Source organism: Penicillium canescens (assembly GCF_028828765.1).
Source record: "Penicillium canescens strain IBT 15451 chromosome Unknown utg000004l_segment0_segment0, whole genome shotgun sequence".
NCBI lineage: Eukaryota > Fungi > Ascomycota > Eurotiomycetes > Eurotiales > Aspergillaceae > Penicillium > Penicillium canescens.
In genome coordinates, this window is record NW_026703966.1 from 2,833,851 (window position 1) to 2,849,552 (window position 15,702).

The 15,702-nt window shown below is 50.3% G+C and overlaps 6 protein-coding genes across 6 annotated transcripts; 1 reads left to right on the top strand and 5 right to left on the bottom strand.

Annotated features, from left to right (window-relative positions):
* Positions 1-1,144: 1,144 nt before the first annotated feature.
* Positions 1,145-3,904, top strand: vtc4 (putative vacuolar transporter chaperone (Vtc4)). The gene is made up of 4 exons (XM_058515188.1): positions 1,145-1,248; positions 1,327-1,789; positions 1,847-3,377; positions 3,444-3,904. The coding sequence occupies exons 1-4, from the start codon at positions 1,244-1,246 to the stop codon at positions 3,842-3,844; spliced, it is 2,400 nt and encodes a 799-aa protein (XP_058372366.1). The 5' UTR covers positions 1,145-1,243; the 3' UTR covers positions 3,845-3,904.
* Positions 3,905-4,617: 713 nt separating this feature from the next.
* N7446_006441 (uncharacterized protein) lies at positions 4,618-5,259 on the bottom strand (the record flags this gene model as incomplete). The annotated part of the gene is made up of 2 exons (XM_058515189.1): positions 4,618-4,967; positions 5,046-5,259. 2 exons carry the CDS (start codon positions 5,257-5,259, stop codon positions 4,618-4,620), a joined length of 564 nt encoding a protein of 187 aa, XP_058372367.1.
* A 525-nt stretch (positions 5,260-5,784) lies between these two features.
* On the bottom strand, positions 5,785-7,232 carry N7446_006442 (uncharacterized protein; the record flags this gene model as incomplete). The annotated part of the gene is made up of 6 exons (XM_058515190.1): positions 5,785-6,254; positions 6,401-6,592; positions 6,706-6,786; positions 6,861-6,935; positions 7,034-7,135; positions 7,184-7,232. 6 exons carry the CDS (start codon positions 7,230-7,232, stop codon positions 5,785-5,787), a joined length of 969 nt encoding a protein of 322 aa, XP_058372368.1.
* Positions 7,233-7,751: 519 nt separating this feature from the next.
* On the bottom strand, positions 7,752-8,342 carry N7446_006443 (uncharacterized protein; the record flags this gene model as incomplete). The annotated part of the gene is made up of 1 exon (XM_058515191.1): positions 7,752-8,342. The coding sequence occupies one exon, from the start codon at positions 8,340-8,342 to the stop codon at positions 7,752-7,754; it is 591 nt and encodes a 196-aa protein (XP_058372369.1).
* Positions 8,343-9,464: 1,122 nt separating this feature from the next.
* dppV (dipeptidyl peptidase DppV) lies at positions 9,465-12,131 on the bottom strand (the record flags this gene model as incomplete). The annotated part of the gene is made up of 8 exons (XM_058515192.1): positions 9,465-9,600; positions 9,661-9,872; positions 9,922-10,154; positions 10,203-10,425; positions 10,471-11,494; positions 11,550-11,788; positions 11,845-11,896; positions 11,950-12,131. 8 exons carry the CDS (start codon positions 12,129-12,131, stop codon positions 9,465-9,467), a joined length of 2,301 nt encoding a protein of 766 aa, XP_058372370.1.
* Positions 12,132-12,617: 486 nt separating this feature from the next.
* Positions 12,618-15,636, bottom strand: N7446_006445 (DNA ligase (ATP) CDC9; the record flags this gene model as incomplete). The annotated part of the gene is made up of 4 exons (XM_058515193.1): positions 12,618-13,163; positions 13,215-13,445; positions 13,496-15,281; positions 15,410-15,636. 4 exons carry the CDS (start codon positions 15,634-15,636, stop codon positions 12,618-12,620), a joined length of 2,790 nt encoding a protein of 929 aa, XP_058372371.1.
* Positions 15,637-15,702: the final 66 nt, after the last annotated feature.

Consider the following 15,702-nt stretch of genomic DNA (forward strand, 5'->3'; position numbering starts at 1 on the left):
GTTGCTTTTCCGTGGTGCAAAAGCGCAAGCCAGAATTGAACAGACCATCACAATGCTGCCCTGGTGGATCTTGGGTGTATCGCGATGGTTTCCTGGAGGTGTCATGATGCTAACGAGCAGTCCACAGAGCTCTGGAGCTTTCCTCTGCATCTGCGTAGCCAAGCTAGAGATGTCCATATCTTTAGGGTCCACATTGGACTGGAACTCGCCGAGTATATCTCCGTTAATCAGCCCTCGAATCTCGGTCTGTATCCGAGACACGAGATCGGATGCACCAGTGGCATATATGTCTTTTGAGACACTACCTAGCCGCTCAATAATTTCAGGTTGCCCATATATAGCGTCAGACAATTTCTGTGCTCGATACGATGTCGAATATCCATTTTTTTTGACTGGTTGTGCATGCACCATGTGGTAAAGAAGATCCTTGATTGTCCACCGGTGCTTATCATTAAGCTCAGCCAGTACCATATCGACACGTTCGCGTGGCTGCAATCCTGAGATATAACGAGATCGCTGAGTAGACGCAGGTGGTTCTTGTAATGGTGAACTGGAAGAAGGCCACTCGAGGGAGGATTGTCGAGCACGCTTTCGCGATCTAGAGATCATATTGGGCAAATCCGGTGATGCCATTCTTTCTAACAATGTCAGAAATACTCTCAGAGAGCTTGAGAAAACACACCTTGACCAAATGGTGGGGTTGCTGGCGAGAACCGGAAACTTGTATGTACGGAAGGGGTTCCCGGCTCAGACCACGGGCTGATGAAGCAACCCAATCGGGTTAGCGTGGCAGAATCGGCAGAATTCTGTCTCATCATTGGCTGTGGTCTGAGGGAACTGAGGTAAGCCGAACGTTTAACGTCATGAGATGACTCAGCTGCCTGTGTATTAGGGTTACCATACGGTATATTTAGATGTTCCGTAGCATTGCTGGAATATGGGGATATTTGGGATGCTAAGTAGATAGAATAGACAAGATACATAGATCAATCAAATTTTACATTTTAACTATATATTCGTATCCCATGTTATACCCTAGTTGTCATTGAATCTCGAACATTGTATCACTGGGCCCGTCACCCGCTAGTCATCGACCTAACCGAGTCCGGTACATGGCTTCGCCTTCGACAGTCGAGCTACAACCCTCCGGTTCATTTGCTCTTTTTTTTGCTGCCTTTTTCACTTTTGTCTTCCGACATGAGCTTGGAATAATTTCTCTTCCTTTTCAATCGTTTCGCCCATCATGAGGTAAGTGTCTATCGGGAATGCCTGATGCTTGTCCACATTCCACTCCCAGCATACCCTACTAACCCAATTGTTCCGCAGGTTCGGTGAATATCTCCGCTCTTCCATGATCAAGGAGTACTATCCATACTACATTGCCTATGACGAGCTGAAGAAAGCCCTGAAGACCGACTTCGTTGACGAACCCACCTCCGATAACACCAAACCCGCCCGCAAAGAATGGACCGAAGACGACGAGACACAGTTCGTCTCCCTGCTCGAGAGCGAGCTGGAGAAGGTGTTCCTGTTCCAGAAGCGCAAGAGCGAGGAGATCGTCGATCGCATCCAGGAGAGCGAGCTCGAAGTCAATGATGTCGTCTCCCGGCTGGAGAACACGGTCGACACCCGTCGCTCGAGCACTCGACCTTCCCGCCCGCCGCCTACGGACAGCGACTTCTTGCAGCTGGAACAGACGCTGAGTGATATCATTGCCGACGTTCACGATCTGGCCAAGTTCACTCAATTGAACTACACGGGTTTCCAGAAGATTATCAAAAAGCATGATGTACGTTTCCCTCTCAAATTCAAGTCAATCCAATCAGCCTGCTAACAGCCCTCCCAGAAAGAGACGCAATGGTACCTGAAACCGGTTTTCGCTGCGCGCCTGAAAGCCAAGCCTTTCTTCAAGGATAATTACGACGCTTTTGTGGTTAAGTTGTCCAAGCTGTATGACCTGGTCCGAACCAAGGGTAACCCGGTCAAGGGTGATGCGGCCGCTGGCGGGACCCAACAAAACTTTGTGCGTCAAACCACGAAGTATTGGGTGCACCGGGACAATATTACCGAGTTGAAGCTGGTTATCCTGAAGCACCTGCCGGTTCTGGTCTTCAATGCCAACAAGGAGTTTGAGGAGAAGGACACAGCTATTTCCTCCATCTACTACGATAACACGGATACTTGGGAGCTGTACCAAGGCCGCCTGAAGAAGACAGAAGGCGCGGAGGCTATTCGTCTGCGTTGGTATGGTGGCATGGAAAGCGACCAGATCTTCGTGGAGCGCAAGACTCATCGCGAGGACTGGACTGGAGAGAAGTCAGTTAAGGCGCGTTTCGTACTCAAGGAGAAGCACGTCAACGCCTACCTTGACGGCCGGATGACGGTCGAGCAGATATTTGACAAGATGCGCAAGGAGGGCAAAAAGAGCGCGTCGGAGATTGATGATTTGGAGCAGTTGGCGCGTGAGATCCAATACCGGGTTATCACTCGGCGCTTGGTACCTGTCACCCGAACATTCTACCACCGTACAGCCTTCCAGCTGCCAGGCGATGCTCGTGTTCGAATTTCTCTTGACACTGAGTTGACCATGATCCGCGAGGACAACCTGGACGGCCGCCGACGCGCAGGAAAGAACTGGCGTCGAACGGACATTGGAGTCGACTTCCCATTTTCCCAGTTGCCTCCTGAGGACATCGACAGATTCCCATATGCCGTGCTGGAAGTCAAATTGCAAACCCAGGCAGGCCAGGAGCCTCCCCAGTGGATTCGGGACTTGACTGCCAGTCACTTGGTCGAGGCAGTTCCTAAATTCAGCAAGTTCATTCATGGAACTGCCACCTTGTTCCCCACTCGCATCAACCTGCTTCCCTACTGGTTCCCTCAGATGGACGTCGACATCCGCAAACCCGTCACCCGTCAATACGGTATCCACCGACCGCTGGCGAGCACCTCTATCTCAGCCAACGACGAAGACTCGGACGATGACGAGACTCCAGTAACAGAGGAGAGCACTCTGTACGGGGCCAACGAGCACCAAAATGGCCTCTTCGAGACCAATGGAAATGGACTGGATATCGAAGAGCGCATTGCTGCCCAGCCTCTACCAGGTGACGAAGATTATCCTCTGTACGACTCCGATGATGAATCAGTTTACTCCGACGAACTAGAAGAGGCTCGCCGCATCGGAGGCGCCTACTACGCCCAGCAATTGGCTAAACACTACCTCTCTCGCGCCGGCCACGCCGTTGCACAGGGTCTAACGGCCATAATCCCCCGGCCGCGCCCAACATCCCTGCCACCCCCGAACAGCGCGGGATCGCCGTCATGGGTAGCCGTCGCACCTTCCAGCGCTTCCATGCCCCGCCCGGAAAGCGTGAGTCACCCCCAAACTACCAATCAACCCACCCCATAGCCCAAACCCAATCCAACTAACAAAACAACAGGAATCTTCGTCCCCGTCCGCGTCGAACCAAAAGTCTACTTCGCCGCCGAACGAACCTTCCTCTCCTGGCTCGAATTCTCCATCATCCTAGGCGGCATCGCCGCAACCCTCCTAAACTTCGGCACTGACTACGTCACCCTCAGCTCCTCTTGGGCTTTCACCATCCTCGCCGCGGGTGCCCTAGTCTACAGTCTCTTCCTGTACATCTGGCGCGTGGACAAGATCCGCAAGCGCCGCGACGTCAAGCGCGTCTACTACGAGCGCTGGGGTCCGACGGTTGTCTCTATTGGTCTTGTTGTTATCATTATTCTTAACTTTGGTTTGCGTGTGCGTATGGGCGGTTTTATTGCGCTGCCGGGGTCGCAGAGGCCTGGTGGTGAGAGGCATGGTGGGGAATTGTGATTGGATTACGTTTTGGTTGATTCATTGATTGTATTTGGTCCAGTCTAGTCTGGTCGAGTCTTATACGTGATGTTTGTCTCGACATTTGTCACTATCCTTGTCCTTGTGTTTGTGTCCTTGTGCTCATAAGCGGCCTTTTTTGGATTGTTTTGTATCTAGTGTGTTGGCGTCGTGGTAGGGCGTTGGGTATTGTATATCATGTATAAAGTGCATGCATGGATTTGCAAATATCAGATCTTATAAGTTTACTTCTTGGTTTCGTTTCGTATACAGGCACATGCACAAGTAAGTTAAGTTATTCCCAGAGCTAACGTTAACTTAACTTATGTCCGCGTGTGTACCGTAGTCCTAGGGCATGTAGTTGAACGAAAGTACAAAATAAAGGCAAGAACCGACTGCATTGTAAATCCCAAAGAAATAACGTTAAATCCCACGCCAAATCAACCCTAAAGGAAGCAGAGTGGAGATCTCTTCTCTCCATCTCCAAATCTCAAAAACAAACACCAAGAATCCGCAGTTAAAACGGGCCATCAATGTCACCGTTTGGCAGATGAAGTCATCGCCAGCATTTGGATTCGATAGCTCTTTCAATTCATAGCACAACTAAGCACTGCGCTCCCCCCAGGGACCAAATCCCGGGTCGCGACACCAGGCACCACTCCAGTCTCCAAAGCGAAGGGAGGGCATCTCCCAAAGCTCGCGAGGATCGCTCTTTAACGCGAAGAGCTGTACAATTCTGTCATTTTGCATCTCCCCGGAGAGGTTATCCCAGATCAAAGTGACTGCCACCGCAGCCATGCGGTTGTACCAGAGGTGCAGTGGGTGCCACTCTGGCAAAGGGGGGATATCGGTGAGTACGCAGTAGACGCCATGCTGGCGGAGGAGGAAGGCCATCGATATCCGCCAGGCTTGATAGTCGGGATTTCGACGACGGGGAATCCTTTGTTTGGGTTCAGAGGGATGATTCCAATTGGCAAGATGGGGCTGGTTCCGTGGGTCTCGATGTAGAAATGGATGTACTTGGCGATCTGGACTTCCTTTTCGAGAGCGGGAGCTTTCTCCCCGAGAACGAGATCGGACTCGGTGGTGGAAGCCGAGGTGAAAGTTCGCGGGGTGTCTGAAGCTGGTGTGTTTGTATTAGAATGATACTTTGGGATTGGTTTGCCGATAAGAGGTTGTCTGGATGCTTCTTGGGACTTACAATCGGAGGTGGGTGAATACATGTTGCGAGGAGGTTCTGGGTTGAGGCTTTGGTCAGTCCTGTCTTTGGCTTGGAATGTTGAGATGGTGGCCTTTGAGGTCTTTCGGATGAGGATGCATGATGGATAGGATGAAGAGATGGACGAGGATGACAGGATGTCAGACGTACGACCGGTACTGCCGTGCGAGGCTAAAGGTTCAAGCGTGATGAGCATCTTGAATATAGTTGCCCAGGAGGGTTAGGGAAAGAGAAAGACAGGGGGCGAAGAAGGAAGGATGTAAGGATGAGAAGGGTGCAGAAAAGAAGAGTCGATCAAAAAGTCAGAACGAGGGACTGACGTCTAGGGAGACTAAGAGGGCGTTGGGGCCATTAAATTACTTGTTACAGCTGCCTACTGGAGTTATGAACTCGACGGGGATATTGATCTCATTATTTTGACTTCAAGAGCTGGAAAGGTAGATCTATGGAGCATCCCGCAAATATTAGGGGGTTAGAAGAACCGCTCAATAAAACATCCGTCGATATCCGCAAATATGGCCATTTACCAACCCTGCACACCCAAGGCAGATACCATGGCAGCCAGACAGGACACAAGCCGGGGAACAGAAACAGTCAAGTAGAAGCAGAGACATAACCCAGTGCCGCTGAAAGCAGCAACAAGGAAACAAAGCCTAATCAGCCTCAGCATCCATATCCATATCCTCCCAAGCATTAGGCATCCCGATCCTGCAACGCACCACTAAGTACCAAACATCTCAAGTCCGTCAGGCACGTTTCCATCATGGTACTCGCAGTGTCCATCCCCGAAAGAACGGGCAAGGAGCTGCAAAACCTTTCGAGGGTGCTTGGTATCGAGGTAATAGCGGACGTGGCGGTCCTTCTTGACCTCATGCGAGAGGCTGTTCCAAATCAAGGCACACGCGGTATAGATCATGTGCACATACCACAACTGAAGTTCATGGCCAAGTGGCAGGGGGTGAAAGTCACCATCGACGACACTGCAGACCCCATGCTGGAGAAGGACGAGTGCCAGAGAAGACCGCCAGACCTTGTAGTCGGTGGTTCCGTTAACGGGGACTCGCAGAGGAGCCAATAGGACTTCGATGACATCCCCGCGGAGAAGACGCATTTGAACGAAGGCATCAATGGCAATGATGGTGACTGCTTGCTTCTCGGCGCAGCTGTGGGCTGGACCGGGGTGGGTGGGCTCTGTGTGTGGTTTGTTAGTGATTTCTTGACATCAGCAAAGGGTTGGTGTCCTGGAAGGCGTGGGCAGTTGGAGGGGCAGGAGTGTCCAGATCTAGACATGGTAGATGTTTGCGTTGGGTTGGATGTATGGATACATTTGTACTTACCGTCGTTAGCATTGCTCCCGTCAGGAGCAGTGGAGCGAGCATCAGCAGCAGTGGGACCAGCACCAGCAGCCTTAGCCCTAACACTGGCAACAGGAGAACCAGCATTCGCAACATTGGAGCAAGTATCAGCATCAGCATCTGCATCGCCATGTGAGGCAGCAGGAGAGGAGACCGGAGTATCCAAGTCGATGTCTAGATACAGATCGTATATGTTAGAAGAATTTTCGAGAAAGAAAGAAGCCTGTGCAACGACTGGAGCCAAGGGGGTTGGGATATAACAGCGCTCCAATGTATGTGGTACTCACACTCGGTGGACTTCACAGGAGCATCCGGAATAGCGGAGGTAGAGGAAGTGGCAGAGACAGGGTCACCTTCCGCATTGGTGCCTGAGCCGAGTTTGTATGTGTTAGAAGAAGCCTTGTTCAATGCCTAGGGGTGGGGGAGGGGATGTGCTACTCACTCTCGGTGATCTTTCCCAAAGCACTAGCAGGAGTAAATGCAGTAGCGGAAGGCGAAAGAGCCGCCGACTCGATGCCTAGACATAGTTCATGCTTGTTAGCCAAGCTCTTTGTAGTGATTTCACAGTTGGAAGATTTGGGATGTCAAAGCTCTGAAATGGATTCTAGTACTCACGCTGACTGAGAGGCTCATTGGAAGGAGCCATCATGGAAGCTGCTGGTTGAGAATTGTCAGTATCCTGTGTGGTGGTGGATGCCAAGGAGATGATCTCAAGGTCTGCTAGATGAGAAAAAAGGAAGATGGAACGAGAGGATGCAGACATACACTTCTTCTTGTTCCTAATACGGTGAGACTTGGCGTTGGAAGACATCATCGCGACTGATGAGAAGAGTGGTTGGAAGATGAAGGAAGAAAGTTGGGGTGGGCGAGAAGAGAGGAAGGAAAGCAGACCAAAAGCTCAGAGAGATACAAGTCAACATTCTCTGGGGCATTTCCTCACACAACAGTCTAAGGCCATCTTCAGCCGCTAAGAGCTGGTAGAAATTACATTCAGAGACATGGTATGGACACCGTATGTACGTCAGACGGCCTTAAATACGAAGCCCTTTCTCGACAGCTACATTCCGCTTGCTTAAGTCTTGTCATTTTGACTAGGAGAGAGAGTAAGAAGCTACACGTTAAGACTGTTTGCTTTCAACCGTAGGGTATCATTTATGGATGGTGGCTATTGAAACCCCATTTGAATTTGTTGACTTCGATAACTAGCAAATTTAGGGCAAGATACCGCGGAAGAGAGAAGGCAGAAGTGAGCAGGCGGTTGGATGTAGAAGCAGGGACATTGCCATGAAGTGTCCCAACATCAGTATCTCAATCTGGCGAAGATATCCATGGATCACTGTGTTAGCCAACCATCACTGTATAGCCTCGAACGATCATCGTCTTCATCCTCAGTCAAATCATTGCGGCCATCACGTGTATAGTCCGGATTCCGACACACGTCCCCAATGAGAGTAAGAGCAAGACCAGGATCGCCAGAATGATCCAAATCAGGACCTCCGCCGTGCATCAAAGCTTCCCCGAAATGAGGGTACTGCTCCTTGAACCCATCAGAGACACTGAGCCAGACCAGGGTCATGGCATGATAGATCATTCGTTCATACCACACGTACAGCGGATGGCCCTCATCCAAACGTTCAAGTCCGGAGATGACCGGCCATACACCATGCTGGCGTAGTGAGAGTTTGATGTTTACATACCATGCCATGTAGTTGCTGGGGCCTTCGAGGTGGGTAGATGGGAGTTCGGTGCCCAGTATCTTGCCTTCTTGGATGTCTCGGAACATCTCTATGGCGCTTGTGGTTCTGGTTTGGAGATAGGAAGGTCTGAGATTGAGAGTATCATAGAAGTTGCCGGTGCGGTCGGTACGTTTGCGTTTGGTGCCATGGTCAGACTCAATCTTCACCTCAGAGGAATCGCCTGGCATGATGTTGATGGGTTCTGTAAGTGGCTTGTTAGTAAGATATTCGTATCGGGTGAAGAGATCATTAGGGGGAAGTTGTTCTCTGATAGCTGGGGAAGATGGAGCCAAAGGAGCCTCCAGGGAGGCGAGGCGGAATTGTGTAGTTCGGGGCCATTTGCTGGCATATAGTGATCTTGCCACTGGTGTATGTACACACGTTGATTACCATTTCCTAAGCCAGTGGCGGTATCAGAGGGCGAGAGAAGCTGCCGTTCCATAGATAGAAACCTTTCTCTGAAGGTCCTGTAGGGAACTCGGGGTTGAACGTGTTCATTTGCATTCAGGTTCCCACTCTGACCGGGTGGTAACTCGGTGTCCTGAGAATCAAGTTTTGCTGGTCGAGGACATATGTTAGTTTTGAGGGGAGTAGGGGCAGAGAAAGAGCTTCTGGAGTCCTCCTAACGAGTGAGTCGGAAGAATGGAGCGGTTATATGTCAGGCGTACCTTTCTTGCCCTTATGAGTAGAGCTAGGCCGGTGTTCGTGAGGCATATTGACAATGGCTGCTATCAAGAGTAGTGAATGGAAAGCAGTTGAAGATGAAAGAGAGACACTGGAAGAAAAAGAGGAAGGATGAAGTGATTATATTTTCGACATACCTTTCTTGCAATGAGGTACTGGAGCTGTGGCTGCTAGTAAGAGAGTGGAAGAGGAACAGGAAGAGGAAGAATGGAGTGGTAATATGTTAGACGTACGTTTCATGCCCTCAGGAGCGTAAGGAAGCGAATGCTTATGAGGCATCCTAGCGTCGCTGCTGACAGAGGAGTGATAGTTGAAAGGAGGACGAAGAAGGACGAAATTTTGGAAGAGAATGAGATTAAGTGAGGAAGATGTGAAGAAGGTAATAAATGCACAACAGAGTGAGAAAACGACGTAAATGTAGTTGATATCAGCCAATATTTACTCCAAAAACTTGTACTTGGCATCTCCACGGACCCTTCGATGCCACGCCTACATAGCACATCACAAAGAACCTGATAATAGTAAATTGATTCTTCATGCATGAATCATAGTGAGACATGCCACGGAACCACATAACGACTATGTACGTGAGACATTATGATCGAGGGGGATCATGAATTCCAGGTTCAAGGATCGTAGTCGACAACAGGAATTGTGGTATCATCCAAACTGACAGTGCCTGGGGCATTAATGCCTGAATACTTGTTAAGCCATCCAAGAACCTGTTGGTGCCAGACAAGACTGTTCTCCTTGTTGAGAACCCTATACAAATCCGTTGAGTCAGCTCCATCAATCATCCGAGAAGAAAGCTTTTGAACTTACCAATGATTTTCATCCGGGAAGTTCAGCAGTCGACTAGGGACGCCCCGTTCTTGCAAAACATTGAACAAGGCTAGACCCTCCGAAACAGGAAGACGGTAGTCCTTTGAGCTGTGGATAATGAGCTGCGGTGTATCGAATTGCAAGATGCGCTCAGGGGCAGATGGGTCCCAACGGCGATAGTTGTCTCGGTTTGCCCAGAAAGTGCCGTTGAACTTAATAGAGTTAGTAAGATATGGTGGAAGCCGGGACACAGGTACGTACATCATGTTCGATGAACCATAATTCCTCAGTCGAAATCTTGGCGTCGGCGACGAATGTGCCGTCATGGCTAACCAGTGCCTTGAATTCACGACCGAGAGGGTTGCCTTGAATCCAATTGATCATGAAACCACCATAACTGGCACCGGCTGCCACACCACGGTCTGTATCAATGAAGTCGAAATTGTCACGGACATACTCCCAGCACTTGACCAAGTCATCGTAGGGGTAGCTACCTGTTGAATGTTAGGACCCGAAGAGGAAGGTAAATTTATGCGACATACCCCAGTTGTTTGTGATCATGTCCGTTAGCTTATCACCAAATCCTGTACTGCCAGTTGGGTTAGGTGCAACAACTACATATCCCTGATCAGCGAAGGCCTTGTAGTTCCAACGACTACTCCAGGAATCGCCCCAAGAACCCTGGGGACCACCGTGAATGTAGAACAAGAGGGGGTATGACTTTGACTTGTCAAAATTGGGAGGGTAAATGATCCAAGATTGAATCTAATTAGTTAGCATGATTCGATCCCAAAAGGTAAGAAGACTTACATCTGTCCAGTTGCCCTTGTAGTGGAACTCATCGACGTCAGCGGGACTCAGACCCTTCAGACTGGGATCGACTGCATTGGCAGAAAAGAGAAGCTTGGTGAGACCTTTGCCTGGCTTTGCGGTGTAAACTGTCCAGCTAGACCAGATAGCAGTGCCGGATACTAAGACCTCGCCGTTGGGCAGGTTATAGTACGCACTCACGGAGCCACCATTGGTGAAATTTTTGGGTTTGAAGTCATCGCCAGCATTGGCGGGCAACAGGAACAGCCGTGTACGGGCATGGTCTTCAGTGTTTGCAAGCAGACTCTTTCCGTCAGCAGTCCATTTGACAGCACTTGGCGAGCGGTCCCAGTCCTTGGCCAGAGTTGGGATGGTCTCCTTGGAGTCAATGGTATAGACATAGAGAGTACGGCGGTCCGACTCATATGCGACGTCTTTCATTTGCAGGTAGGCAATACGACGACCATCAGGAGAAAAGACAGGACTGCTGGAATCACCCTTTATATCCTGTGGTGTACCAGGACTGTCCGGGCCATTGATTGCGACGGCCTCCTTAGACCCGTCATGAGGCACGAGATAGATATAAGATGCAGTGTTATTTGCACGCGGCAATTCAGGTGCCTTGCTCTTGAACGCGACCAATTTGCCGTTGGGCGAGATGTCATAGTCAGACGCATCGCCGAAGGGAGGGCTGGGAGATTCGAGGTTCTTCACTCCTGCAACGAGGTTCTTGAGAGATCCATGAGAGGAGTAGCGAGATGCCGCGCCTTGTCCGGCTCTCTTTACCTTCAAAGTTCCCGAGAAAACAGCATTGAATCTCGTCGTGAGCCAAGTGTCCCAGTGGCGGGTGTAGATGCTGTCATAGATACGAGCCGAGCTCAAAGGCGCCGTTGCGAGCTCCTCGTTGTAGGCAGTTCCATTGCCGTAGGACTCTCCATACACCAGGAAGTTAATGTCTCCAGACTTAGTAATGGCGGTCTTGAGACCAGACAGCGGTGCCGGCAGTGAGGCTGCCTTGTAAGCGCTAAAAAAGTGTTAGCAACATTAAATCAGATATGAATTGACGCATAGAGACTCACGATTTCGTAAAATCCGAGGTATCCGACACCCAAACCTCGACACCTCCAGGGATGTCAGCATTAGTGCCGTTGATATACAGCAGACCCGAGTCTGTCGACCCCAGCCAAATCAACTCGGAGACATTGCTATCGTTGGTGAGTTGGGTGGCTTTCCCGGTCTCCAAGTCCAAAAGACTCCACCACGACGAGGTGGTGTGGGTGTCAAAAGAGTACTGCGATGTAGAAAACAGCGCGACTTCCTATAGTTACTTCGTTAACAACATTGACCGATAATGATCACGATAATCCAACTCACTCCAGATGGATTGGGAATGGCTTCACTCCGCCTCGGAGCAGTGATCAGCTGTCTACAAGGAATCAATCAGTAAGCAGAAAAAGACTGGAGTCGATAATCACTGACTCGGGAGTAAGTGCCGCTGCAAATCCCACTATAGACCCTACGGCCATCCATTGAAATTCGCGCATATCGGCAAAAAGATACGCGCACACGCAGCTAATGATAATTCCACAGGAAACAAGCTGGACAGCATGCAGGATGAAGCCGGTATAAAAGCTGGAGCTCGGCACGGGATTAGCAGGCATGGCGGAGGCGGCAGTTTCCCGTTAAAGGGGGGCATGTTACATTCCTCCGCTCTGCCAAGAGAAATATGCATGATGGACTTGTTATCGGCCATTTCCAAGACGCTAAAAAAGCAAGTTGCGAACAAAGAAAGAGTCGCTGCAAGGTCCGGCGGTGGTCCGCCTGCTTAGCTTGCAGCGCCAAGACTCCTCGACGGGGTTTCCGCTGATAAGCGGATGGTAACACCTGCGGGCAGTCAGATCAACAGGGGCATTGTTCGGCGAGTGTTCTAGAAAGGGATAGCCATAGAGTTAAGCTGGGAATTTGGTCAATTGTTCATACGTCAGAGGTCTTTGGAATGGCTAATAGATCACACCACAGTAAGGCCTAATGATGCTTACGGTCCGAGCAATGGTGTGACGCTTGGAAATGCGACAACATATGAGACCCCAAGCATTGTTATAACCAATGAATGCATTAATCGCTATAGTACGTCTGACGGAATCACTTCAATACTCAAAGTCATCATCCACACCGCCCTTACTGGCGCTCTCCTTGGTGACCGCTTCTTGCTTGCGGTACATTTCCGCCACGGCACGGGTAGTGGTGGCTTCATCCGGTTTCTTGTCATCGCGGGCTTTGATATACCGCGGGAAACGCAGAGAAACGCCTTTGCCACCACCCGTTGTACCCTCGAACTCGTCGGCAGCGGCCTGGTAGCGGGGACTCAGCGTCAAATCGGCGGTCTTCACTTCCCATACTAGTCGCGGCTCAAACCAGACATCTGGCTGATCCTTGGGTACAGTCGAGTGAGTGTAGAAGGGCTTTGGGCGGTCGATCACCAATGGGCTAAGGGTCTTGTGGAGCTCTTCGAGCAGTGCCTCAGAGAATCCAGTACCGATGTTGCATATGGTTTCGTAGGTGTCCTTGTTAGGGTTGTAGGCAGCGAGAAGGAAAGCACCGAAGACGGAAGTACGTTTACCACGTCCGTAGTAAGCACCGAGTACGACAAGATCGAGAGAGTCACCAACGCCGGCAAGATAATCCTTCTTGACCTACGTAAAAGTTAGCAGTGATTCGGGATTTCAATATACCAAGAGCCGTACCTTGAGCCAGTTGCGACTTCGCTTACTGGGCTCGTAGCCACTCTCATCTGTATCTAGCATCTTCACCATGAGACCCTCACACGAAGCTTTGACACTGTCCTCAAGCATTTCCTGGATCTCATCGAGAACGTTCGTGTTGCCGTACTGGGCGAACTGGAACTCTCCCTCCACCGGCTGGAAGCATTCATGCATGAGTCGTCGACGTTCCCGAAGAGACTTCTTAACACATGGCTATGAAAATGTAAGCGAGAGCAACATTGGATGGTAACTGGGATTCTTACCTCCCCGTTAAAGAAGAGCAAATCAAATGCAAACACGCAAACCTTGACTGTAACTTCATCGGCCTTGACATCCTTGCGCTTGCGGGTCATCAGTTGCTGGAATGGGAGAACCTTTTTGTTGATTGTGTCCCAAGCAACGGTCTCACAATCAAGCACAAAGCTCTTCACGTCGTCTTTGACCCAGGTGTCTAGCTTGGCTAGAACATCGGGATACTTCTTGGAAAGATCTTCGGAGTTACGGGAAAAGATTGAGCATAGTCCCTTGCTGTCCTTTTGTAATGTGTTCTTCGCACTAGGGTATTGGTGGATGGAGTCTGGCGACACGAAATGAATCTGGGCTCTCTCTCCATCGTACTTATACTCGCAGGTGAACTCTTTGCCCTCAAAGCGGTCGAGAACCTCAGTGATGGATTTAGTGGGCTTGGCAAGCATGGGCTTGAGAGGTACACCGGGTGAAAGTTTGCAGACTTCAGGTAGCTTGAAAAGACCGTGTTCAAGGATGGCGGGAATGATCACCTCGTAAGCAGGAAGCTCACTGTAGACAGACTTGAAGATGTTTTCTCCTGCAACCATCTTTTCTGTGGATGGGATCGCCTCGCCGTTTACCTCCGCTTCATGGGCCTGGACTGCCCGAGCAACAGCTACGAGCACTGTTTTTTCTGCAAGTCCCAGTCTCAATTTTCCTTCCAGGAAGCGAATAATGAATTTGGCTTCGCTGGCACCGCCCTTGTCCTTGGTGATGTCCACTCCTTTGCCTGCCTTGCCAGCAGTTGCGGCGTCGGCTGCAGACAACAGTTTCTTGATACCCGAAATCTTCTTGTCTTGGGATCCATGGCCCTGGACCTGAGCGATTGCCAGTAGTCCTTCATGGACACCACGGACAGTCAAAGGCTTGGGCTTGAACATAGTGGGTTGGTTACCGCGACTCTTGGCAGCCACCAGTCCCAAATCTCCGATCTCCTTTTGGTCAGCTTTGATGATAGCAAGACTGCGACCAGTGCTTTCACCAATGGCTTTCATGATCAAAGACTCTCCAATACCCAGTTCAATTCCGGCGTAATCAGCAGCCAATTTATTGATCATCAACTGGACGGTGGAAAGGAAATCCGCGGGGGTCAGACGAAGAACCTGGCGAAGGAACAGCGAACAATGGTCCGTAATCTCCAATCGCTTTCTGGTCATCTCAATCAGGGAGAAAGTGGTGCATAGCGCGGCATAAGGAACTGGCTCGCCGGCTTTCCAGTCCGGGTATGGATCTTTTCCGCTGCCTTTCAATTTGGCTTGGAACTTCTCGATGGATTTCTTCTTGAGCTCGGGCTTGAGGTCATCCTCGTCTTCACTTTCTGACACCTCTTCCTCGTTGTTAGTCTCAGCAGGTCCTTTCTCTGCAGATGTCACGTCGGCAGAGTTCTCCTGCTTTGTAGCGGGTTTTGGTGATTGTGATTCAGCCTTGGGTTTCGTGGCTTTGGGCTTTTTCGGAGACGGTGTCTGTTTCTTGGCAGCCGGCGAGGCAGTAGCTGAAGCTTTTCTGCGGCGTTTGGAGACAGGCTGTACATCTGAGACGTCGCTTTCTTCTGCATCCGAACTTTTTTCCCGCTTCACGCCTTGCGCCATGGCATCAGTGGGCGCTGCATCGGTGTCCACCTCCGCTTTAACATTATCTGTATCCTGGTTGGCATCTTCATCAGCAGCACCGCTGTTTGCCCGTTGTCTTTTGCCGCCAAAAGCTAACGTAGTTTGCTTTTTGGGGGCTTGATTTGCGTTGGCGTTCGAACCAAAGAACCTCCTGGAATGAATCAAACCATTAGTAAACTAAACAGTAACAGCAACCAAGATTTATCAGTAGAAAAGGACGCATGCGCCATCCATATTCTCTCGACGCACCCAATCGTCTGCTGTGAATTGCGAACATACCCCAATGTAGCCTGCTTCCCACTCTTGTTTTCAGCCATGTTTCGTGGTAGTGATGACTTTGCTGTATCCCAGTGGGTGGCTAGCGGACTCTGGAGGTTGGAAATGGTCGAACGATGCACCAAGTGTGGTGTTATTGCGATTGAGAAAGCGGGAGGTCGTCCAATGCGGCTGGGTTCGAAGCGCGAGAGTGATGGAGGCGCGATCTTAGAGATCCGCGAAAACCGCATAGACTTATCCCTCACAGCCAAGTAGGCACAGATTATTCAATAAATAGACTGAGCAAGAGCCGCAAT

What these genes read in the sequence shown, in the direction of transcription:
- vtc4 (XM_058515188.1), top strand. An exon ending in AGATTATCAAAAAGCATGAT is followed by an intron (nt 1,790 to 1,846) that starts GTACGTTTCCCT and finishes CAGCCCTCCCAG; the next exon opens with AAAGAGACGCAATGGTACCT. An exon ending in GCCCCGCCCGGAAAGCGTGA is followed by an intron (nt 3,378 to 3,443) that starts GTCACCCCCAAA and finishes ACAAAACAACAG; the next exon opens with GAATCTTCGTCCCCGTCCGC.